The sequence below is a fragment of the Rhinolophus ferrumequinum genome, chromosome 10 (assembly GCF_004115265.2).
Source record: "Rhinolophus ferrumequinum isolate MPI-CBG mRhiFer1 chromosome 10, mRhiFer1_v1.p, whole genome shotgun sequence".
Taxonomy (NCBI): Eukaryota; Metazoa; Chordata; class Mammalia; order Chiroptera; family Rhinolophidae; genus Rhinolophus; species Rhinolophus ferrumequinum.
The window spans coordinates 33398148-33425325 of NC_046293.1; the positions used below are offsets into that span (position 1 = coordinate 33398148).

General features: G+C 35.1%; 1 protein-coding gene across 3 annotated transcripts in view; it reads left to right on the top strand.

The window, feature by feature from the left end:
* Positions 1-6053: 6053 nt before the first annotated feature.
* Positions 6054-27178, top strand: part of LOC117029118 (solute carrier organic anion transporter family member 1B3-like) — a 50775-nt gene continuing 29650 nt past the window's right edge. Inside the window, exons 1-6 of one of the 3 annotated variants that reach the window (XM_033118133.1) lie at positions 6066-6117; positions 6871-6964; positions 10353-10498; positions 15641-15782; positions 21682-21814; positions 24898-25022. In XM_033118133.1, the coding sequence (XP_032974024.1) occupies positions 10412-10498; positions 15641-15782; positions 21682-21814; positions 24898-25022 (487 nt within the window). In that variant the 5' untranslated portion in view covers positions 6066-6117; positions 6871-6964; positions 10353-10411. Of the gene's footprint in view, positions 6118-6870; positions 6965-10352; positions 10499-15640; positions 15783-21681; positions 21815-24897; positions 25023-27178 lie in introns of those variants that run through there. The other 2 variants (XM_033118132.1, XM_033118134.1) reach the window with 2 other exon arrangements.

Genomic DNA, 27178 nt, shown 5'->3' on the forward strand with positions numbered 1-27178 from the left:
GTGATGACTAAGTAGGAAACTTTTAGGAATAATACTAGAGGGAGAACCAGGGAAGAAATTCTGTAGGTTATGGTAAAAATAGAAAGGACTTGAATATTTCTTCTAATTGAGCTGAGAAGCCAATGGGAGATTCTGAACACAATTTTCACAGAGAATTTCATCATGTTGCATCACTGTTGTTTGACTCTTTAAACAAAGTGAAATGGTGACTGTTTTCAACATTTTTATTACATCCATCGATAATTGGGTAACTGTTCCCTATAAAATTACAGACAGTTTCCTTACCATCTTTTACTGTTTTTCTTGCTTAAGTATTTGCTTTTAACGTCAATTCATTGCTGTGATTTTTCTTTAAATGAAAACTTCATTTATTAATTCAAAAATATTTATTATTTACTAGGTACCAGGCACTAGCACTAGGGATATAGCAGTGAACAAAATAGATGAAATCCTCTCGCTGCTTTTCTGGAGCTTACACTGTAGTCCAAATTTATGTTTGCCAAGTCAGGGGAAGACAGATAGTAAACAAAATAAGTGGCTAAAATTTATAGTATGATGGAAAATTAAAATAAAGTAAAGTAGTAAGAAACTATATTGAGGTCAAATGGGGTAATATTTAAAAGGATGGTCAGAAAAGACCTCACTGAAAAAGAATCATTTCTGTGGGTACTAAAAGATGGCCATGGAGTGAGCTACGCAGATATCTGAAGAAGAACCTTCTAGGATGAAAAAAACAACAAATACAAAGATCCTGAGTATAGGTCTGTATCTTTTAGGGCCTTGGGTCCATTCTTTGGACATAATTTATGCTGTGATGTAGGAAGTCATTGGAGGATTTGAGCAGAGCAGTGTCATGATATGACCTGTTTTGACATAAGGATTTTGGCTGCTGCATTTAAATTACATGGGGAGTAGGGTCGAGGAAGAGAGGTGGGGAGTGTAAGGAGATAAAGTGAAATACAAGCTGAAGGATGTTGCAATAATTCAGGACCAGAGTGATAGCCATGGAGGTGGTAAGAAGCAGTCAGATTCTGGATATATTTTGAAATCAGAGCCTGATATGGTGTGAGTAAGAGAGTAGTCAAGAATGATTCCAATATTGTGTGTGTGTGTGTGTGTGCACATGTGCATGTGCAACTAAAAGTATAGAATTACAATGTACTGAGACAAGGAATATTACAGGAGAAAGATGAGAACAGCTCGGGAAATGTTATCTATGAGTTGCCTATTACATATCTAAACAGAGATGGTGATCAGGCAATGGAAAAAAATTAGAGTTTAGGTATAAAGTCCCAGCCAGATATTAAAAATTTGGAGTTACCAACATATAGATAGTATTAAAGACATGAAAACAGATGAGATTACCAAAATGCAATGTTTGAACCCTGAGAATTTTATAGAATAAGGGGGAGTTGAATCCTGAGATGCTCCAATTCAGAGGCCAAAGATACAAAAAGGATTTAGTAGATGAGGTGGAAATAGAAAAGCCAGTCAATTAAGGGGAAAACCCAGAAAAGATGGTGTCCTGGAAAGTATTTCCAGGAGGAAATAATCGGCTCTGAAAAATGCTGCTAGTAGTTCAAGTCAGATGAGACTCTTACATGTAGCATTTAGGTAATTTATGACTTAGGTAAGAGTAGTTAGAGTGGAGAGTTGGGGGTAAAAACTTGACTGAAGTGTACTCAAGAGAGGACGTGAGGACGTGAGGAAACTAATGGAAAACAATAATTATAGGAAGCCTTTTGAGAAGTTTTCTTTTTCTTTTTTTTCTTCTGTAAAAATAGCAGAGAAATACAGCAATACCTAGAAAGGGAATGGGATCAAAAGAGAGATTTTTTTTAATGGGAAAGTGACACCATGTTTATATGCTGATGGGAACATTTCTTTAGAAAGGAAAAATTCATCTCCTTGGGAACAGAGGAGAGGAGGCAATCTGGTGCACAAGTGGATGTTGGCCTTGGCTGAAGAATGGACAATTCATCAAGGCAGAATATGTGGTACTGATGCAATAGGTACATAGATGTGGTGGAAGGAGATTTGGGAAGTTTTTGTTCCTTTGTTTGTTTGTTTTTTATTTATTTGGGGTGACACTGGTTAATAAAATTATATAGTTTTAATTGTACAATTCTATAATGCATCATCTATATATTGCATTGTGTGTTCACCACCCAGAGTCAGTTCTCCTTCCATCACCATATATTTGACCCCCTTTATCCTCTTCTACCACCCACTCCCCACTTGTCCTCAGGGAACCACTAAACTGTTGTCTGTGTCTCTGAGTTTTTGTTTCTTTGTTTGTTTTTCTTGTTCATTTCTTGCTTTCAGTTTTATATCCCACATATGAGTAAAATTATATGGTTCTCAACTTTTTTTGTCTGACTTATTTTGCTTAGCATGATCATCTCAAGATGCATCATGTTGTTGCAAATGACAGTACTTTATCTTTTTCTTATGGCTGAGTAATATTCCATTGAATTTTTGTTGTTTATTTTTGTCAGTGAAATAGTTATTAGCCGAAGGTGGGGACAGGAGAAGATGTGTTCAAGTTTTGAGGAGAGAGAGGAAAGCAAAAAAAAAAAAATAAGTTACTCAGAAAGCAAGATAACATCGATTAGGAAAATGCAACATCATACCTAGGCAAAACAAAAGACCCATTTGAGCTTCATTACCACAAAGTTAAAGTTAACATGGTTAAGGTTTTTTCTTCAACCACATTCATCAGCACAGATGAATGGACAGAACAGTCTGACAGATTTAATCAAGATTGTAGTTTTGTCAAGCAATTATAAGGATCACAAATAACTTGACAATATGTGGAAGAAAATGATTACCATGGCAATTAAATTTAACCCAGATGTGGAGGACAATGAGGACATGAAATAAGGAACAGGGAAATCTCTGGTAGAATCAATCAATGGACTACAGATCCTGGTCAGTGGAAGCAACGTTGCATCGAGTTACTACAGAGGGTGAGCTGGAAAATAGACAGTGGCAATCCAATCCACAACACTGATGTTACAGAGAAATTGGAGTTTTGGGTGTGACGAGGTCTAAGATATGTCCATTGGAGCGAGCAGAAGTAAGATCATTGAAGAAATGAAGGTTAAAAAACTAAGAAGCCACAGAATTATAAGGATTCTCTTCATGGTCATTGAAATCACCAATAATTATCATAAGTACCATTTTTAGAGATTGGCTTTGAATTAAAAACTAAAATTGTCATGGAATAAGTGACTCAAGGATTGGTACTTGATTCCAACAGAAGGGTAAGTAATAACATCTTTTGATATGAAATTCAAAACTATGGATTCTGAAGAAAGAGGTGTGAAAATAGAAAGGCAAATTGGAAACCGGTCCAACTGGTGCAGAGCAACAATGCAGTACGGAGAATGAGGCAGTCCCTATGAATCATGGCAGCAGGAGAGGCAGTGTCTTCAGGGAAGGACCAGGTTTAAGTTAGAGCAACAAGGTAAAGCAAAAGAAATTCAGAGAAGAGCCTGAAGGTAAAGGTAATTCTACTTGTGGTTAGCAATCAATTCCAAAAAGCTCAAGAGAAGGCTCTCAGTTCAGGACTGAGAGAGGAATAGAAGTTGAAGGGCAAAAACAGAGACGTGCAGAGACATGGGGATTAGACAGGAAATGTTGGGAGTGATCAAGGAATCCCTATCTTCTTGTGGTGGTGACTAACATAGGAGAGAAAATGGCCATAATAAGATTAATCATGATGACGCCAGGGCTTAGTGTCCGTGGGCAGAGATATGTGGGGTTCTTTCCAGCCTCCTGGAGCTGCCTCTTGACCACTGCCAACGGCAGTATGGTGGGCAGACAATGACAGGTTTGCTTTGAGTTTGAAGGCTCCCTCTCAAAGTATGTTTGTGGCACGCACCTGAGAACCCGGGAATAAAGACTGTTGGAAAAAACCGCTGAGCACATGTCTTAGATATTTTATTTTTGTTAATTTGATATGAATTAATTGTTTTAAATATTTATAATACATAAACAACATACAATGACTCTTTTTAGGTATTAGGAATTGAATATATAATGTATCAGGTAATGTGTAAAGCTCTTTACATACGTTATTTAATCTTCACCCCAAATATTGTCTTCCTATTTTCTAGATGAGGATATTGATGTTCAGAAAGTTTAAATAACCTACTTACATTGATATTGTTAACAGGCATTAGAGACAAATTGGTATCAAATTTTATCAGACTTCAAAGACCACGATATGTCATCAGAACTATGATGATTATCTCTGATGTAAATACTACTATATTTTTTTAAGCAAATTTTGCAATTCTATTGACCCATGGATGTTAGCATAATATTGATCTTGAAAGAACTGTTGCAAACTCCTTTCTTCTGACCACTTTTATTCTTTCACAAGTCGCACAACAACAAATTACTTAAACAGTCATGACAGAAAAAAGGTCACTTAAAATGCTCTTTGATCTATGGCAACACTCCAGAATTTCACCAGATAGCTTTAGTCTAGGAATTAGAAAGGTTCTCAGTTAATTTGTACTCTTTTACCTCCATTCTTCCTATAGTTTTCTCAAACAATGTGATGTGCCTTGGTGGATTGGAAATTTGAAGAGAAAATTGCATGGGAACACCAGATATGTACTCCCAGTCTGAATGAAAAGAGAGTCAAAAAACAAAACAAAACAAAAAAGCAAAACAAAACAAAAAACCGAAAATATTCTTTTCAATAGTGGTTCTCAAAATTTGGTATTACATAAAAATTAACTGAGCTGCTTATTTAAAAAAAAAAAAAAAGCATAATCTTTGCTCAATTGAATCAGAATCTCCTGGGTATGGGCCTGGATGGCCATAGATTCTGATTCAAGAGAACAATTTGAAAGCCAGGGTTCTAATCTTCATAACCTCAGGTCTAGGTTTCTCTTTACAGTTCCGTTTAACTAGGAAATTAAGAATTTCCCAACCCTTCTCCTCTCCATACTCTCTGGTTCCCCCATGACTGCAATAATTTCATGAATAAACCAGGATAGAACTAATTTATCAAATAACTGAGATAGAGAACTTAAATACATATTACTGCAGTTGTATCAAAAATTGTACTTAAGAGGTGAGAAGGGGTAACAAAGTGGTCATATATGCATCCTCACATTGCTACGTATGTATTCACAGTGCTCTCTCTATTTAATAGTCGTATATAATAGCTATTATATATCTCTTCTCTGTATAATAGTTGTATAAAATAACTGTTATATATATGTTCTCTACATAATAGCTACATACACAATATAACAAATATACATATTTGTTGATGTGAGAGAAAAGGGATTGAATCTAATTTACATTAGTATACTTCCAGAATAGAGTCCAATGTCTCAGGTATAGAGGTGTAGTAGCAACTCAAAAATGTTTGACTTAATGAATGAGTAAACAAAAATTAACCCCTCCTCAAGAAAAGATTCAAATGGTTCAAGCTCCCCCCTACTCTAAAAACGAAGTCAACAGAAAGAAACTATGTGACCTTTCTTTCTTCAAGCTTCCATGTAAAGAATTTATCATGCAAAGTAGTTGTGACTTTGTCATTTTTAAAAATTCTGTCACTTGGAAGACCTATCTTGTAATGAATTGGTGCTTCACTATTCCGTATGGAACATATTATATCCATCCACATTACATTAGAACTGCCCCTAAGTATCAAGCAAAAAGAGCGTAATTTATGTTTTGAAAAAGTAAACTGCACGCACATTTTAAAAATCACCTTAAATTATTCTCTATTTGGAAGCATTTTAAGTACTTTGGATAATCTGTTGTATTTGTATATTTAAAGAATTCTTATGAGACCAAGTTAATTAAGTAAACAAATGTAAGTTATGCTCAGAAATAAAGCTCAATAACTCAACTTTCACAGAAAAAAGTATTTTATAGATTCTGACAAATATAACTTTTACAATACAGGAGTCTGGAGCAGACTCTTAGAATAGCTAGTTAATTTTCTTCTGGTTGCCTAGGACAATGACCTGATGGTTAATCATTATTGTACTGGTTTAAAAAAACCTAACAAACTATTTAAAGGGAGACTTCAACAAAAGTTAAAGGGATGGAATCGTTGCTGCTGCTGTAGAACTCTCATTCCAGGTAAGAACCTTTGAGATTTTCTAATTTTAACGTTTCTTTTATGTGAGAAAATTATACAAATTTCAAGGACAAAATATTTTGATGGGCATGATAAATATTACACATTTTATGCCTGTGTCTTCTACACACTTACTTTCTAAGCCCTTAAAACCTATTAAATATCCCTTCTGGTGATGGATGAGCCACATGTATTTTATACTTTTAAAAATAAAATACAGAAAATCAGACATTCATAATCTAAAAATAAAGTTTGAGATCCTGTTCCCAGAACTTGAAGTCTGAAAAAATGGACCTCTTGTTACCTTCTCAAAATATGTTACAAGGCAATTATTTTCACTAACTACCTAGAATTATGAAATGTATTCTCTATTTTTTTTTTATTCTATCTTAACTGGGTAATTTGGGGTGGAGAGTTAGTTGGCCAACATGAAGAAATGGGATGTGTCTCAGAGTCACTTACCAACCCCTAGTTTCCTTTATTCAACTCAGGTTTGTTTCAAGGTGAGGAAAAAGAAAGACGTTTTCCCAGATAATTTTATCTCTGATTAAATGAAAACCTATATATATGTTCAGCACAGTTCTTGATACAAATTAAGGACTCAGTAAATGTTATTTCAATTATCCCATTCAGAAAGATGGTTACCCTTATAAGACAAATGTTATTGTCAAAGTAAGCAGAGGATTGGCGGGGGAGTCTTTCCATAAGAGGGGTAAGAAGTTAATAAATGCTATTTTCCCGTTTTTCCTCCTCAGTTCCACAGGTATATGGTAAAAACTGGGTCACTTGATTGCACTGCTTCTATGATCCCTCAAATAGTAAAAGCTTTACACAGATGAGCAGAGGCTGGTGAGATTCTTTCCTCCGTTCCTCCTCAATCAAACTAGGCAGAACTGGGCTATTCTGTTCAAGGAAGAGTTGCAATGCTACATCTAAATGCCTGTGGTCCTGTCTTATAAACATATTGTATCCCCAAAATTCATTTATGTGTCATGTATTTGCAATTCTGAGGAAAAAAGTATGTCCTGAGGAAACTACGTTAAATGTCTCCAAGTCAGGCTTAAAGTGCCATGTTGAAGTGGAAAGTTTGATGTTTAGAGTCAAGCCTATATTGATAGTCCAACTTTCTAATTACTTTGTAGTAACTTGTTCCAATTTAATCTTTCTCAGAAACGAGGGGGAAAGCGCCTGCATTTCCTTTTTTTTTTTCCCCTGGATATTTTCCCCATCATCTAGGAGAAAGTTGTGGAATAGTAGTCTGTCTGGGCAAGTTGTGGAAGTATAGGGAGAGTAATAACGATATTACAAGCTATATTTTCCAGTGGAGCAGCCATGTGGGAGAAGATTTTTTAATTGGGAGTAACAGGGAAAATATCTAACAGGGGTGCCTTCGGGCAGAACTGCAACCAAGAGATGAGGAAGAATATTATAGGTTCTAAGAGGAAACATAGAAAGTTGTTTTTTTTGTTTTTTTGTTTTTTTTTTTCTGGGGACGTTGGTCCCACATGGCTGAAGGAGCTTATGGGTGTATTGGGAAATGAGACTGAAAACAATAGCTGGATTGAATTTGTGAATAATCTCAAACAGGAAGTGTGAATTTTATTTTGTGTGGAACAGGGGACCTCTGAAAGATTCTGAGGATACATATGATATGTATAGGATGGAGAGTGGGCTGAGAGACAGGATAATCATACGAGCAATTTAATCAATTGCAGTAAACATGGTTAAGAGTGGTGAGATAATAGCCTTCAAGAATATTTGTTCAGTAGCCAGCAAACAAACAAACAAAAACCTAAAGTTAAATGGTGACTATCCACTTTGCAAACCATTCATAGAAATTTGCAATTGTGAGATTCACAATTAAAAAATGATTTTTCTAACATTTAAATTCTGAAGGAAGAAACAGAAACAGGTATTCATGAAAAAAAACAACATGAAATTTATCAAAAGGCTGCTTATGATTTTGAGACCAACAAACTACCTACTTTCTCCTCACTCCACTACACTTAGTAACTGTACAGGTACAGGCATGTATGGAGGACAGTCAAAAGTATAATAATAACTGAGATTCACTTAGGTGCACACAGGTATGGATTTCTGCATTCATGCCTCTGTTTACATACACTCATATATACAATAGTGATAATATCTTCAGATATTTATTATTTCCATATTTACACATTCATTAAACATACATAATATGTATTTATGGTCTTTGTTTATAATGTAGGGAATCAATAAACCCTTGTTGAATAGATTAATGCATAAAATGCACAGTCAATCCTCATTATTTGTGGATTGTATGTTTATGAAACTGCCCACTCACTAAAACTTATTTGTAACCCCCAAATCAATACTGCAACTCTTTCATGGTCATTCACATACCTGCAGAGTGTGGCAAAATTTGTGAGTTGTCCTACACACGTGTTTCCAGCTGAGGTCAAACAACGTGTGGCTCTGCCTTCTTGTTTCAGCTCTCATAAACAAGTGACTTTTTCGTAGCCTACTTAGTACCCTATTTTTTTTTTGTCCTTTTTGTTGGTAGTTTTGATGTTAAAACAACTCTCAAGTTTACTGCTGAAGTACTGTCTAGTGTTCCAAGTTCAAGAAAGCTGTGATGTGCCTGATGAAAAAAAATGTATATGTTACATAAGTTTTCCTTAGGCATGAGTATAGTGTTGCTGGCCACAGATTCAACACTAATAGATCAACAATATAAATTAAATAAGGTGACTTTAAACAGAAACATACAGGAAACAAGGTTATATATCAATCCATTGATGAGCATGTTGTGACCACAGGTACACAGGAACCTAACCCTGTCTTTCCCCTAGGAGCAGTGCTCACTGTTTGGTAATTTAGTTTTTACAGCAACATTTTAGAACATTGCTACTGCAAATAAAGAGAAACAACTGTACATAGAATATATATCAAATATATTGTATCATTAATGCTTTATTGATAATCATATCTATGCTTACATGTGTTTCTATGCAGAGATATTTTAGATAAATAAATGTATATTATGCACATACATATAAACAAGAATTCATTTTCTAAACCTCAATGAAGAACCTACTAATCTATATAAAAGAGCAAATAAAAGGAACAAATTGACTGATTTTACTTGTCTTTAAAATAGGGGATTAATAATTCTCAAAATTATAATTCCTCTTGTACTTTGACCTCAAAACTCCAGTAGGAATGTATCCTACAGCTATGATCACACATAAATAAAATGACATATTAAAATTTTCTAATGTGAAATAATTAGATACAACGTAAATATTTATCAACATGAAACTAGCTAGATATATCATGGACAATTTAATACCCTACACCATATGAAAACTGAGGAAGTTATTTATTAATATAAAGTCAAGTGTATAAAGCAGAGTAAAAAGGTAGAGAACAATGTTAATAGTACGCTGCCATTTGTGTTAAAGAGGAAAATATTATGCATTTAATTTAAAAATGCATATTATATTTCTGGGTAAGATTCACTAAAAGCTGATAATATTAATCCTCTTTAAAATATGTCTTCTTGATCTTTTGCACTTTCAACTATATGCATATATTTTCTCTTCAAAAATAGATGAACAAAATCAAAATACAGTAAGATCATTATGATGGTTATCTCAACCATGGCCAGAGTCTGTTTAAGAGGTAGTTAGAGTACAAATTCTTCTTTTGAACAAGTTCAAAGTCTTCCTGCATTTCATGCCTGGTTCCAGAGGTATCTCCTCTATGAAACCTTCTTAGGCCACTCTAATTACAATTGATTACATCATTTTTCTACCCATTTTGACTATCTGGTACGGGCAAGGCACTGTTTGGCACTTTGAAAAGCTATAAATAGGTAAATTCAACATATATTTGCCTTCTTAAATCTTATAATGTAGATACGTACAAAATAAAAACAAATTTCTGTAATTTAACAGTTTTGTTCATCTAACCTAGTGTATGTTTCTGTATTATCTTATTTATTTGTTGTTTCAATTTTCTCTCCATCAATGTATCTTTCCAACTGAATTATAATCTCCCTAAAGCTAGGACTACGTGTGTGTGTATTTGTGCGTGTGTCCAGCATTTACCTAGCCCAGTGCTCAGGGCACAGTAGGCCCTGAATGAATATTAGTGGTTTTCTGGATTGATTGATGTTGCCCTTGTGGCTTTTCTTGTTTCTGAGATGGATATTGTTGACGTGAAATCAACTATACTTTTTCTCTCTGAATAGGTCATCATTTTGAACAAAACATCGGTGACAATTGAAAACATTCACATATCTTTAGTTCAATGATGGACCAAAATCAACATTTGAATAAGACAGCAGAAGCACAATCATCAAGGAAAAGCAAAAGTAGATGCTGCGATGGATTCAAGGTGGAACGAGTTTCATGTTTCCAAACTAAAATAAGGGAAGGGAAAATTTTTCTTTAAAGATGCCTAGCATGCAGTTTTTAAAAAGAGCATTTTATTTCAAATTAGAGTTTTCAACTGAAGTATACATTGAAATATTATAAGAGTGATGCATATGTTGATTTAAATCAGTTTTAAATCTGAAAAAAATAAAAGACTTTTTGGTGATATTTCTGATGGCTTTTAGTTTATTAATGATGAAATCCTTTGATATCTTCTCTTTGGTTCTTGATTGACCAAAAGACATTTATAAATATAATTAAAATAAGTTATTGTAAAATGGATAATACGTAAAAATAGTCTTAGAATTGACCTATAAATAGAAATTAGTCAGTCTTATGAATCACTTTGTAGTCCTGACCTATTTAAATAATTTTTAGAAAACAGCATTTTTATTTTAATAACTTAAATTGTCTGATTGCTCTCTTCTATACGGGCACCATTCATGGGGCAGGGGGTCTACCCTAATGATTTAATAACCTCTTAAATCCTCCCCCATCTTAATACGATCACATTGGAGTTTGCATTTCAACATATAAATTTTGAGGGGATACAGACATTCAGCCCATAACATACCCTTTAATTTTTAGCCTTTGTGTGTCCTTAGATCTAAAATGAATATCTTATAGACAGCATGTAATTGGATCTTGTTATTTTGTCCATTCAGCCAATCTATGTCTCTTAACTGGTGTGTTTAATCAATTTACATTTAGTGTAATTACAGATAGGGGAGGAATTACTATTGCCCTTTGTTGGTTTCTTTCTCTTTTATCATTGCTTGTCCCTCATTTCCTCTCTTGTTGTATTCCTTTGTGTTTTATTGTTTTTGCGTAGTGATATAATTTGATTCCTTTCTTATTTACCTTTATACGTATTCTATAGATATGTTCTTTGTGGGTACTATTGCCATTACAAAAGCATCTTAGTCAAAACAATCTATTTTAAACTGATAATAGCTCTACTCTTTTACATATCTGACTCCCTCTCTCTTTACATTATTGATGACACAAATTATCCTTTTCTATATAGCATAGCCATTAACATAGATTTACAATTACTTCTTATGCTTTTTAAAATTTCTAAATCAGATTTATAAATAATTTACTCACCTATATTACAGTAATACAAGATTCTATATTTCCTTTACTAGGAAATTTTATATTTTATTGTAGTTTTGTGTTGCTCTTTATCATCCATTCACTTTAACTTGTAGGATTCCCTTCAATATTTTTGTAGAGGAGATCGACTGGTGATGAATTCCCTCAGGCTTCTTATCTGGGAATGTCTTGATTTCTCTGTTCCTGAATTTTACTGGATATAATATTGTAAGTTAGCTGTCTTTCTTTCAGGACTTTGAATATTTCATCCCACTCCCTTCTGGCTGGCAAAGTTTTTGCTGAGGAATCTGATGCTGATCTAACAGGAATTCCCTTGTGATTAGTCACTTTTCTCTCACTGCTTTCAAGATTTTCTCTCTATGACTTTTGACCATTTTATTGTGATGTGTCTTGGTGTAAGTCTAATTACATTTATCCAAGATGCATTTGTCTGAATTTATTGAATTTGTATGTATATTTCTCCTCAGGTTTAGGGAAGTGTGGCCATTATTTTTTCAAGTAATTTCTCTGCCCCTTTCTATCTTGTACTCCCATAATGCATATGTTGTTCTGCTCAATGGTATACTATAAGTCCTTTAGACTCTCTCCAGTTTCCATTCTCTTTCTTTCTTTCCTTCTTTCTTTCCTTCTTTCTTTCTTTCTTTCTTTCTTTCTTTCTTTCTTTCTTTCTTTCTTTCTTTCTTTCTTTCTTTCTTTCTTTCTTTCTCTCTCTCTCTCTCTCTCTCTCTCTCTTTCTTTCTTTCTTTCTTTCTTTCTTTCTTCTTTCTTTCTTTAATTTTTTAATTTTGTATTTTGCTCCTTTGACTCAGTCTCTAAGTTCATTGATTCTTTTTTCTGTCTGGTCAAGTTTAATGTTGAGTTCCTTTAGTGAAGTTTGAAATTAGATAATGCATTTTTCAGTTCCAGAATTTCCCTTTGGTTCTTTATAGTTTCTATTTCTTTGTTAATATTCTAATTTTGTGTTTGCATCGTTTTTAAAATTTTGTTTAGGTGTTTATCTGTGCTGTGTTTTATTCCCTTGAGCATTCTTGTGATGGCAATTTTGAAATATTTTTCTGGCAATTCATATATCTTTGTTTCTTTAGGGGAAATTTATGGAGATTTAATTTGTTCCTTTAAATGTGTTATGATATCCTTTTTCATTTTTTTGTTTTGGCATTTGAAGAATCAGCCAACTCTCCCAGACTTTACGGTCTGGTTTTGTACAGGGAAGACTTTCACTACTCAGCCAAACTAGAGATTCTGGAGATTTCTCAAACTCTCACTAGGTGCATGTCCTCTCTAGGCTATTTGAACAGATTCACTGGTTTCCACCCAGGAGCTTCCCCTGGTGTCTGTCTGAGATACTGTAGCCTCTCTTGTTTTGTAGTAAATCATAATGCTGGCTCTCCATCTAGTGTATATCTGTGGTACTGCAGATTCTGGTACATGTTTTATCATCTTTGTTCTGAGACCCTCAACCTGGTCGGCCACTCATTTTTGTCAGTACTTGGATACAGACTAGTTTCTCAATCAGTCCTCGTAAAAGTCAGTACATTGGACATAAATTCTATTTTTATCTCTTTCCAGGGAAAATATGGGAGTTTGGGGTTTTGTCCCAATTGTACCAACCATGCTTGGAGGGGAAAAGGCTCTGGTAAGAGAGTGGAAGGTGTCACAAATTTTCTTACTGTGATTCCATATGCTTGGTTGGCTTTTCACTGCCTTGCATGCAGGAATATTTTACCCGATTTCTGGTTTTTTCACAGAGGCATTTTTCAATTTATTGTTGTTAAATCTATGTGTTCATGGGGTAAGGAGGGTAGAGGCTTCCAATTATGTCATTTTGCGGACATCACTCCCACACACATTTTTTTTTTTTCATTTCTGATACCAGTAACATGATTTTTGAAATGATTGGAACTGAAAATTTTGCATTTCTGTTTTATGATATAAGACTGAATATGATTCTGCAATTGTCAGAATTGACTCCCCTTGAAGTCATAATTTTTGTCTCACTCCATTGGGCAAATTTAGTATTTTTCTCCTATGAGTCTTGTTCTTCCTTTTACCAGCTTAGTAAAACTGGTTTGGATACCCTTTTACCTTTTGTGTTTCATTCTTACATGACTTTCTATATCTTATGTAAGAATTATTAATTTTTCTAATACGTTGTATCATTTTATAGCTTTGCTCAAGTTCTTTCAACTTCATTAAAATTTACCTACATATGGAGGAAAGTACATATATGTTGCCAGCCATGGAAGAGCTGTAGTGGGCCTTTTGTCTCTTTTCTTTAGCATAGACTCATGTAAGGCACATAGTAGGTTCTGGCTAGACAAAAGTTCAACAAATATTTTTTGAACATCTCTGTGGCAGGCACTATTCTAAACACTGGAGATATAACAGTGAACAACAAAAAAAAGCTGTGCTCTGAAAAAGGTTATATTCAAGTAAAGGCAATGTACATTAAACAAATAAAGAAATGAAATATAATGTGAGGGGAAAGTGGTGTAATTTTAAATAGGTTGGTTGAGGAAAGCCTCACTGTGAAGTTATGTTGAGCAAGAACCTCAAAGATGTGAAGGAGTGAGTGATAAGAATATGACTACGGGAAGAGCTTTCTGTGCAGGAAGCAAAGCAAGAACAAAGAACCTGAGGACATATAATCAACCTGGAACGTTCAAGGTACAGCAAGTAGGCTAGTGTAGCTAGACAGGAATGAGCAAGAACTAGAGCAACAGAAGATGAGATGAGGAAGGTAAAAAGAGGAGTATTTGCGGGGAAGGGACATTCAGTGGGGGAGGCCAGATCATTTCGGGCCTTGCAGGCCATTGGAAAGACTAGATATTACTGACTGAGAGGAGAAGAAAGGGTGTGGTAGCGTGATCTAACTTTCATTTTGAAAGAATTTTTCTAGCGACTGTGTTGAGAAGAGACTGTAGGGGGATAAAAACAGATCTAATGCAATAATCCAGACTAGACATGATGGTGGCTACCCCTGCTAGTATAGGAGATAATGAGAAGGGCTTGTCTAAATCAGCATCACCAGCTTTATCAGAACACCATAGACTCAGTGGCTTAAACAGAAGAAATATATTTCTCACAATTCTGAAGATTGCAAGTCTGAGATCAGGGTACCAGCATGGTTGGATTCTAGTAAGAACCCTCTTCCTGGTTTTCAGATGGTTATCTTTTTGCTGGGTCCTCACATGGCAGAGGGAAAGAAAGAAGTAAACTTTTATAAGGACACTAATCCTGTCGTGTGGGTTCCACCCTCTTGACCTAATTAACTCCCAATTACTCCATCCCCAAATATTATCTCTTGAGGATTAGGGTTTCAATGTATGAATCGGATGGAGGGACACAAACATGCAGTACTAGAGGCAAAAAGAATTTACTTATGGGTATTTACTTTATGGGTGTGGGCTGTAAGGATGAATCAATAAATTTTGTTAAAATGAAATTGAAGATATAATTTATAACCACTGAAGTTAAAAATCACTTTTTTAGAACATCAAATATACTGCTTTGCTTTCTTCATTTTAATTTGGATTTCTCCAACAGTGATGTTTAATAAATTAAAATAAGTTCCACTTTTCAGCTGGCTTCCTGGAAATGCTATGTTTCAGAATGTCTGGCCATTCCCTTCACAGTTAGCCTAAGTTATTCACTTGGAAATAAATAATAGCTTATCATCATGACCATCTCAGCCCATAATCTATTTACTTATAAATCAGTCAATGACATTAACTTAAAAAATATTGTCTGTACTGCTCTAATAATCTGATGTGATAACCAAGTTAGAAAATGATGCTTTATCAGTATAATGATGCTGACGTTAAAAGGATTAAGAAGTACCAATTGGTATGAAGAAAAGATAGGTATTTTTTTATGATAACGATATTGTTTTAAGTAAAGAAAAAAAGCTATTTTAATTCTGTGTACATATACACATTCTGTAGTTCTGTGAGTAAGCATTTTTCCTTTAACTTCTGTTTTTTCTTAGATGTTCTTGGCAGCCCTGTCATTCAGCTTTATTTGTAAGTCATTTGCTGCAGCCATTATGAAAAGCAACATCACTCAAATAGAAAGGAGATTTGAAATATCATCTTCTATTGCTGGCCTCATAGATGGAAGCTTTGAAATTGGTAATTTTTATTTCTATTTTGATTAGTAGTTAGTAACCAGATTTTCAGAGGTAAAAACTGTTCATACGTGCTCTACACCAGTGGTTATCAACAAGGGATAAATTTGCCCCTGGAGGCAATTTGGCAATATCTGGAGACATTTTTGATGGTCATAACTGAAGGGAGAAGAGATGCTAACAGCACCTATAAGCAGCCAAGGTCCGGGAAGCTGCTAAACATCTTACAATGTACAGACAGGCCCACAGCAAAGAATTACCGTTGCAGAATGTCAATAGTGCAGAGATTGAAAAACCCAGATCGACACAATCTCTTTATTTGCGAACAGATACTTTGCAGGACTTTCCCTTCCCTGTCTCAAGATTCCCTAGTGTAAAAAGGGTTGGGGAGAGGATTATGATTCTTACGATTTGAGGAGCAAGGAACAGCTTTGGAGAAAACTATGTTACATTTCTACTGTTTAAATGGGTATAAAATTTGGGGTTAAAAGTCTCTTTTTTTAGATTGAATATGTTGCTTTGTTGTCTTCATTTTAATTTAGATTTCCCCGATAATAGTGAGGTTTTCTATAATTATTGAACATTGTTTTATTTTATAAATGGGCAGCTCATTACCTCTGCCCATTTTTCTTTTTAAAAAGATTTTTATTAAAATATAGCTAACATAAAATATTGCATTAGTTTCAGGTACACGTCATAGTTATTCAACAGTATCCACTTGGCTCTATGCAGAGTTATTATCACGTTGTTGATTATGTTCCCTATGCTAAAGAAATGATCATCGTGATAAGTCCAGCAACCATCTGACACTACCACGCTATCACAATATTATTGACTGTATTTCCTATGCTGTATATTGCAATCCCCAAGACTTGTTTGTCATATTTTTTGGAAATTTTGACCTCTTATTCTTTATCTTTCCCATCCTTTTAAAATTTTTCAATTAGAGTTGACATTCAATATTATTTTATATTAGTTTGAGGTGTACAGCATAGTGGTTAGACATTTTTATAATTTAGGAAGTGATCCCCCTGACTAGTACTCACCTGGCACTATCCATAATTACCATATTCTTGATTGTATACCCTATACTTTACATCCCCATGACTATTTGGTAACTACAAATTTGTATTTCTTAATCCCTTCATCTTTTTCACCCTGCCCCAAAACTCCCTCCTATCTATCACCTCAATAGATTTATTACCCATCTGACACCATACATAGTTATTACAATATTATTGACTATATTCTTTATGCTATACCTACATCCCCATAACTATTAAGTAACAAAAAAAATGTACTTCTTAATCCCTCCTCCTTTTCACTTACTCCCAACCCCCTTCCCATCTGGCAACCATCAAAATGTTCTCTGTATCTGAGTTTGTTTCTGTTTCGTTTGTTTGTTTTATTCTTTAGATTCTACTTATAAGTGACATCATATGACATTTGTCTTTCACTGTCTGACTTTACTACTCTCAGCACAATACCCTCTACGTCCATCCATGTTGTCGCAGATGGCAAGATTTTGTTCTTTTTTACCTCTGAGTAATATTCCATTATATATATGTACCACCTCTTCTTTATCCAGTCATCCATTCAGGGACACACAGGTTGTCTTCATATCTTGGCTATCGTAAGTAATGCTTCAATGAACATATGGATGAGCATGTCCCCTCGAATTAGCATTTTGGGTTTCTTCAGATAATTACCCAGAAGTGGGATTGCTAGGTACTTTTTTGTCTCTTGTTATAGTCTGTTTTAAAGTCTATTTTGTCTAGTATAAGTATTGCTACCCCAGATTTTTTGTTTGTTTCCATTTTCATGAAATATCTTCTTACATCCCTTTGCTTTCAGTCTATGTGTATCTTTCAATCTGAAGTGAATATCTTGTAAGCAGCATATGTAAGGGTCTTGTTTTCTTATTCATTCAGCCACCCTATCTTTTGATTAGAGCATTTACATTGAAAGTAATTGTTGATAGGTATGTATTTATTGCCATTTTATTATTCATATTTTTTATTTTTTATTTTTTTCATTTTAAAGAAGTCCCTCTAAGATTTCTTGTAATACTGGTTTGGTGGTGATGAACTCCTTTAGTTTTTTCTTGTCTGGGAATTTCTTTATCTCTCCATTGATTCTAAATGATAGCTTTTCTGGGTAGTTGTAAGTCCTTTCTTTTCATCACTTTGAATATTTCCTGCTAGTCCCTTTTGGCCTGCAAAGTTTCTGTTGAGAAATCAGAGCTGGTGGCCTTATGGAAGCTCCCTTGTAAGTAACTAACTGCTTTACTCTTGCTGTTTTTAAGATTATTGTCTTTAACCTTTGGCATTTTAATTATGATGTGTCTTGTTGTGATCCTCTTTGGGTTCATCTTGTTTGGAACTCTCTTGGCTTATATGTCCATTTCCTTCACTGGGTTAGGGAAGTTTTCATCATTATTTCTTCAAATAGGTTTTCAATTCCTTGTTCTCTCTCTTCTTCTTCTGGTACCCCTATAATGCAAATATTGGTATGCTTGAGATTGTCCCAGAGGCCCCTAAACTGTCCTCATTTTTCTGGATTCTTCTTTCTTTTTGCTGTTCTGATTGGGTGTTTTCTGCTACCTCATCTTCTAAATCACTGATTTGATCCTCTTCTTCATGTAATCTGTTAATTCCTTGTGATATGTTTTTTATTTCTGTTATTGTAGTCTTTATTTCTGACTGATTCTATTTTATGTTTTCTATCTCCATTTTTATGTTTCCTATCTCTTTGTTGAAGTTCTCCTTGAGATCATTGAGCATCCTTATAACCAATGTTTGGAAATCTGCATCTGATAGATTACTTGTCTCCATATTGTTTAGTTCTTTTTTCGGGAGTTTTGTTCTGTTCTTTTATTTGGAACATGTATTTGTCTCCCCATTTTGGCTGCCTCCTTGTGTTTGTTTCTGTGTATTAGGTAGGGTTGCAATGTCTCTCGGTCTTAGTAGAGTGGCCGTATGTAGTAGGTGTGCTGTGGGGCTCAGTGGTGCAGTCTTCCTGGTCACTTGAGCCACAAACTCCAGGTATGTCTGTTATGTGTGTTGTGTTTGCCCTCCTCTTGTTGTTGAGCCTTGGTTATTATTTGCATGTCAGTGGGAGGGACTGACCCTCGGGCTCCTTATTTGTGAGGACTGGCCTTTACTACAGTGGAGGAGCTGTGGTGCAGGGGCTGACCCTACAGAGCAAGATCTGCCTCAGCACAGCTCTGGTGCCTGCCCAATCTGCCCCTTGGGTGTGTCATCTTTGGAGGTGGCTGGGTTACTCCAGCTGGTTTTGAAGATGGCTGCTAGGGGCACCAGCCCCTGAGCCACTTCGGAGGGGACACGCTGAGGGTCAAGTTTAGCTGCAGCCCATGCCCCACCTGGGGGGCCACCTGGTAGGAGGCACAAAGAAATACACAGATGGCCACCATCCATGCTGTGCTTGGAAGTGTTTGGAGAGGATAAGCCATGAACCAAAGCTGGCTGCCTCTATTGCTGGGGTTAGGGCTGCTCAGCCAGAGGTACAGGACATGCTAAAGCCAGATGTTGCTTGTCTGGGTTCTGTGAACCTTTGAGAGACCCTAGGAAAGTCTGCAGCATGAGCCAAGGCAGGCAGTTTGTACAAAAAGCCACTGAAGGCAGCTTGGGTGTGTGTCTGAATGTTGGATGAGGCAGGGTATTAAATCACCAGGAACAGCATTAGCTAGCTTTAGGGAGACTCAGATATGGCAGCCACCTGTGCCTGCATGCTGGGAAGGGAGAGGGCTCAACAAAGAAACAATGGTTTCCACCAGCTCTTCCATCCAGGAGAAAGCTGCCCCTCTAGCCCCTGTCCTTAAGCCAGACAACTCAGCTTTCCACCGTATGTCCCTGCCTCCTTTCCAGCTGCTGCCTCATGCTGGGGCTCAGAGCCAGAGATTCCATCAGTGGGTAAGTTTTTGTGCAGTCCCTTTAAAAAGAGTAGCTAGGAGTGAAGCCACCTGCTGTCTCAGTCACAATCTCCACTATTTTTCACAGCCAAAAATTATGGGGACTTCTCTCCCTGGCACTGGAATCCTGGGCTGGAAAGAGCCTGGGGCCCCTCATTCCTCCAGGGGGGACCTCTGCAGTCAAGATATCCCTCCCAATTTTTAATGGTCACATGTGGATGTGGTCAGCCTGTTCAGTGTCTGCCCCTCCTGCCAGTCTCAAGGTGGCTTCATCTGCATGTCTTTAGTTGTAGGGCTTCAGTTTAGCAAGATTTTAGGCGATTCTCAATGATGGCTGTTTTGTAATTTAGTTGTAATTTTGATGTGTTCATGAAAGCAGGTAAGCTCAGCACTTACCTACTGTGCCATCTTGACCAAAACCCTTTTTTTTTTAATATGTAATAACTTAAAAGGATTCAAAATTAAGTCTGTTGTCTTTTAACTTTATTTAAAATATATTTAGATATTAAGTATTTAAAAAAATAATTGTATAAAGGAAGACCCATCTATTTGTTATTAATTTTGCCTTTTCATGATTCAGAAAATATTACACCCTAAGTATCCTTCACTTTTTCCTCTCCCTGGTTTAATGACATCAACTATGCTTTTAGTATTAGACTGTTATGAGCTTTAAATTGTAATTTCCTGTATGTCTTTTTTTATTAGAAATTGATTATTAATATTTTTGTTAAACCTTATAGCTATTTAACAGTAAGTATTTGGATGTGGTTATAAGTTTTACAAGTTTCTTTTCTTACCACTCTTTCTTAAATCTGATTTCACGTCTCACATTTAGTTTATCTGAAGTATATCTGCCAGTAGTTATTTTTTTTCCAGAAATAATTGAAAGCATGACATAGTATCTGAGCCCTTGCTTGCTAGAAAATATATTTATTTGGTGATTTTCTTCCTATGAGTTTTTCTTCCTAAAATTTTACCTTTTTTCCTTGTGTTCCATCAATGTTCTCTGATGCCATCTTCTGTCTTAACATTTCAAGCCCCAATATGTACATTTTTTTCTATGATATTTTTAATTTACAACAATACTTTATCATTCTTTTATTATTTTTAGTCTGCTTGTTCTTATTTTATGGATTCTCTTGTACCTATAGAGATACTAACTAGATTTCTTTCAAAGTTTCTTCTCTTTTTAGTTTCCTTATTTAACTGTTTCTTTATGGGTTACTTTATATGCCAGTTCACTTTGGTGCTTTTATTTCATGCTATTTTTTTCCCCATCAAATATTCAGTAATTTTTGGTTGTTGTCTGTTTGTTATTACATATATTGCTCTGGGTGGATCAGAATTGGCTGTCACTCCTGCATTTGGAATGCTCTTCTTTCCCTTTTAATCTAAATAATTTGTACTCAACATTAAATCTCAAGTGTCCCCTCCTCCAGAAAATTTTTCTGAAACCCTTAATTAATTTAAGCTCTCCCTTTCTGTGGTCTAGCTTATTACTGGCATGTAAGTTTCTTGAGGATAGACACCATGGTTCATTCTTTTTTTATATTCCTGGCACGTAACACCATGGCAGGTACTTAACTGGAATTTGAAGAATGTTAGAAGTGAATGAATAAATGTATGAATGAATGCCTTTCCCTCAGGTCAGGAATATTCCCTCCATTTTTTCTCCATTCTGATATAAACCAGTTAACTCCAAATTCTTCAATAAAATTTTGCTTCACTAATATTGCCAAGTAATTCAGGTGTTTTCTTTTGTATCTGAAAGCTATTCTGTGTATTACTGATACCATAAACCTTTATAGTGAATAGTTTAATGTAAGTGAGTTTCATCTTCTCAATTAAATTACATGGTATTATGTACTATTTTCATTCATTCTGGGGCCTTCCATTCTACTCGACATAAAATTGGACTCAGTCAACATTTGCTATAATAAATCATATAAAAATGATTTTGTTCTTTTTCTAGGAAATTTGCTTGTGATTGTATTTGTGAGTTACTTTGGATCCAAACTACACAGACCAAAGATAATTGGAATTGGTTGCTTCATTATGGGAATTGGAAGTGTTTTGACTGCTTTGCCACATTTCTTCATGAAATAGTAAGTGTTAAACAATTCAGTGCAATTAATTACCATCTACTTGTAAATTAGTAGTACAATTTTATTTTCTCCTTTTAAATAGTAGTCACGTTTTGAGAAGACTATCCACTAAGTATATGTAGAAATGAAATTGATTTTTTTGTGTGATAATTAGTTTATTTATTTATTCACTCTGGCTTTCACTGAATTTGAAATACAAATAGTTACTAAAGAAGGTCTACAATTTCATAGGAAATAAATAAGGTCTTTTTGACTTTTTAATACAATATATATATTTCATATCTTTGCCTACAAGATTTTATTACATTCAGTAAACTTCACCACTCAATGTACTGCAGTACGGGTTTTCTCACTACCATATCCATTGAGATTGTTCTTCTTGAGGTCACCATGTAGTTATGATTAGAGTCAGACACTAATGACAGAAAAACCTAAGATAGTGGTGGTTTAAATAAGATAGAAGCAAGTTTATTTTTCACATAAAAGTTAAAGTAGCCATCCCAGGAAAGGTAAGTTCCTGCTTATTTTTATCATATTGCTCTGCTTGCATGGTCTCAACTTTATGGTCCAAATTGTAACAATGCTGTTCTAAGCAAAAGGATGGAAGAACGTAAAAGCAACAAGAAGAAAAAGAGTGTACAGAGGCTGGGGCTTAAGAAATAATTTCAGAAGCATAACACTTCTATTGATTTGACATTGGCCAGACTTTATTACATTTTATATCCAGACATAGACATTGGAAAAAATAGACTTTATTTCAGGCTGCCATGCTACCAGCTACTAGCTAAATCCCACCTTCTATTGCAGTGGGAAAAGGGAAGAATGGATATTGAGAGACAATGAGCAGGTACTGCTAAAGACATTAGTTCATGTACTTGTTGCAAAAGCCGATAGTCATGCCTTTAGCTACCATATTAATTCCTTTTTTTTCTTTTCTATATTTGACCCTCATAAGTACTTTTTTCTTCCTGGTACTGCTCCTTCTTATTTTCATTGTATTATTCTCTCAATTTATTTCCTATCTTTGTGGCTTCTTCATCATGCCCATCTTTTTGTTCTGCTGCTGACACCATAATGTCAGTCCCCTTTAGATCCCTCTTCAGTCTTCTTCATTTTTCATTCTAGATGATTTGTATGGAGTAAATGCAACTATCAGCTACACATGGTATTACACTCAAGATCTATATAATCAACCACCTCATAGGTGTCTCAAAACAAACATTCTACAAGCATTTCCCATCCATATATTCAAAACTGAATTCATCCCTGTGCCAAAATCAGCTCAGGATTTTCCCAGTCACTCTTTTCAATAATGATTAATTTAACCACAAAGAAACTCAAACCAAAGTCAAGGGCATCATCCTAGATTCCTTCTTTATTTCAACACAGATGACAGGCAGTCACCAAATCTTGCTTATTCTATCTCCTATCTGTCAAAGTTGTACCCTCCTTTCAATCACTGTCCCTAACATAGCTGAGCCTGCCCTCATCTCTGGCCTGGACTTCTTGTCTCCTTTCTCAACTCCAGTCTAACTTATATTGTATACTAGAATATTCACTTTAAAATACAAATCTAATTATTTTAGTCCTGCTTAAAAATCCCAGTTTTCTAGAGCAGTGTTTTTTCAAACTTCAGATTCTGAACCACTATTGGACCAAACAACTGATTCAGACTATTGAGGCCAATAATTTTTTAATAGAGTACGATAGAACAGAGTAAGATAAAATAGAAGAATATATAATGTGAGTGGGAACAAATACAGTTCTGTGAAACTTTTGGTTGTATATTTGTGAGCATGTCTGTGTGTGTGTGTGTGTGTGTGTGTGTGTGCACCCACATGTATATGTATTGTGATTGTGGGGCAAAATGCATTTCTTACTGTTGGTCACAGTCAAAAATATTAAATGCCTCTTGCCTATGGATGAATATCTAAACTCATTTACATATACAGGTTGATCATTGGTTTGGTCCTTGACTATCTTTCTAACTTCATCTCATACTACTCTGCACCATTGAGGACCACACTCCATACCTGCAGTTTTCCAAATGTGCCCTAATACGTCACACGTTTGCACATGGTGTTTTTTTACAACCTTGAACACTTTTTCTGCTTCGTCTACCTATTACACTCCTATCTATGTTCAAGATTCATCTCACATATCATCTTCACTGGGAAGTCTCCTCTAATCCACCCCTTCCCCAACTTCAAGTAAAGCCGATCATTGTTTTTTTCTTTGTGACAACTCAGGACCTGCTATACTAAATTTATATCTTTTATCTTAGAGAGTATAAAATTCCCTAAGTACAAAAACTGTGTGTTTTATTTCTTGTTCTTTGGAGTTTAATACAATGCCTGGCATGCAGTAGGCTGCCCTTGGAACTCACGAGTTACCCTAGTTTGTTGGATATCAGCACTAGTCCCTATTCTAGCTCCACCTCTGTTTTTCATATTAAGTTCCTCCTCATCAAATTGAAATGGATTAAAACTTTTTAAACTAACTTTTGAAGAGTCAGGCTTCGGACTCTCTCTCTCTCTCTCTCTCTCTCTCTCTCTCTCTCTCTCTCTCTCTCTCTCTCTCTCTCTCTCTCTCTCTCTGTGTGTGTATGAAAGATAATCAGACTGATTATTGATAGAAAATGTAGATGATTCAGCATGCATTACACATTGATTTGGAAAACACTGCTCTAAATTTTATTAAATGTTATAAAGTTTATCAGACAGTTCAGATTGTGACCAGCTTTGCAGTTAATTCAAAGGGATGGATAGATACAGTTAGAAGTTTAAAAAACATAAAACCAGGATATTTCATATCTTGACCAGAATATAAGCACTCTTAGAATGATAGTAACACGATAATCTACCTTGCCTGGACAGTACTAATGATATTTCGTAGTGAACACTCTCATTTCACTTTTATTCATTACCTCTCCTAAAATATAGGCTGGGAAATTGTCAGAGAGGATTCTAATAATTTGGAGGAGAGAATGGTGCAAATAAAGGGGAAAATTCCTCTGTGTTTCTGGGAAAAGTAAAAATATTCAATAGATAAGCAACATTTTAAATCTAGTGATGTCCTTACAGTTACAGGTTTTCTAAAGAAACCAGTATTAATCCATCAAATAATTCAACATCAAGCTTACCCACCTGTCAAATTAATCAACATTTGTTACTCAATAAAACATCATCACCTGAGATACTGGATAAAGGTAAGAATTGAAATGACGTTAGTGAATATTAGTATGACTAATAAAGATTCTAAAATTAATCATTGTAATTATGTCTGTAACATTTCAATAATCATCAGCAAAATTGATTTAAAACAAATAGGAAAAAATTCAGGTTACAATAGTGTATAGAACTAATAGAGCTTTTAGAAGTAATAAAAAGGGGAATCTTTTGATAGGAAATTGGCAAAGAATATATGCATTTAAGATAAAGAAGAGGGTGGACATCAGAACCACGGTGGCTTGAGGAGAACTCCTTGGTCTCTTCCCTAGCAGTTACAACAAGTTGGCCAGCTATAACTCAACAAAGAATTCCCTGTGCAACAAACAAACATGTCTGAGAGATCCACATATTGAAATATCTGAAAGTAGGCAAATTGGGCAAACCAGAGCAAAACAAAAGGAGAAGAACAGAGATGGGTTAGAAGACACAACCTGTAGCTCACTGCCATGGATATAGTTCAGAGTGCACTGTGAGTCCCAGGAAAAGGGAGAATTCAGGGTGCAGTTGCACTCTCTGTGGCCCCAAACATACCAGCCTGATTGACCAGCATATAATATGGCTGAATCTAATTAGACCAGTCAACAAAAAGAAAATTGAAGCAATCATCCCAAACCTTCCCAAAAGCAAAAGTTCAAGACCAGATGGCTTCACTAGTGAATTCTACCAAACATTGAAAGATGATTTATTACCTGTCCTTCTCAAACTCTTCCAAAAAAATTGAAGGAGAAGCAATACTTTCTACCGTGTTTTCCCAAAAATAAGACCTACCCGGACAATCAGCTCTAATGTGTCTTTCGGATGCATTAGAGCTGATTGTCCGGCTAGGTGTTATTTTCGGGGAAACACGGTAACTCATTTTATGAGGCAAACATTACCCTGATACCAAAACCTTGTAATAACACAAAAACGAAAAGTACAGACCAATATTTATGATGAATACAGATGCAAAAATCCTAAACAAAATATTAGCAAATCAAATACAACAATACATTTAAAAGATTATACATCACAATCAATTGGGATTCATTCCAGGGGCACAAGGATGGTTCAACATACACAAACCTACTAATGTGATACACCACACAAACAAAATAAATGATAGAAATCATATGTTCATATCAATAGATGCAGAAAAAGAATTTGACAAAATACATCATTTATGACTAAAACACTTAATAAAATGGGTATAGAAGGAAGGTACCTCAACATAATAAGGCTATATATGACAAACCCCCAGCTAATACCATACTTAATGGTGAAAACCTGAAGGTTTTCCCTCTAAGATCAGGAACAAAACAAGGATGTCCCGTCTCACTACTGTTATTCAATATAGTATTGGAAGTCCTAGGCATAGCAATCAGGCAATAGAAAGAAATAAAAGGCATCAAAATTTGGAATGCAGAAGTCAAATTGTCACTTTTGGTAGATGACATTATTCTTTATAGAGAAAACCCTAAAGACTCCAGCAAAAGACTGTTAGAAACTATAAATAAATACAGTAAACTTGCAGGATACAAAAATCCATTGCATTCCTATGTATTAACAATGAAATTTCAGGGGAAAAAAATGAAAAAGATCCCTTTTGCTATCAAAAAGAATAAAATACCTAGAAATAAACTTAATAAATGATGGGAAGGACCTATACACTGAAAACTATAAGACATTATTAAAAGAAATTGAAGACACAAAGAAATGGAAAGATATTCCATGTTCATGGATTGGAAGAATCAACATAGCTAAAATGGCCATATTAGCCAAAGCAATATACAAATTTAATGCAATGCCCATCAAAATTCTAATGGCATTTTTTAAAGAAATAGAACAAAAAATCATTAATTTGTGTGCAATCACAAAATACCCCAAATAGGCAAAGCAATCCTGAGAAAAAAGAACAAAGCCAGATGTTTCACACTCCCTGATTTCAGTTTATACTACAAAGTGACAATAATGAAAACATCATGGTGTTGGCAGAAAAACAGACACACAGACCAAATGGAATAGAATTGAGGACCAAGAAATAAACCCACATATACTGAGGGTGCCAAAAAAATGTGTACACATGACTTGTATTCATCTTTTTTTATCAGTAGACAAGGTTGGACAATTAAGTTAGTGAACTCATCCTAGAAAAAGT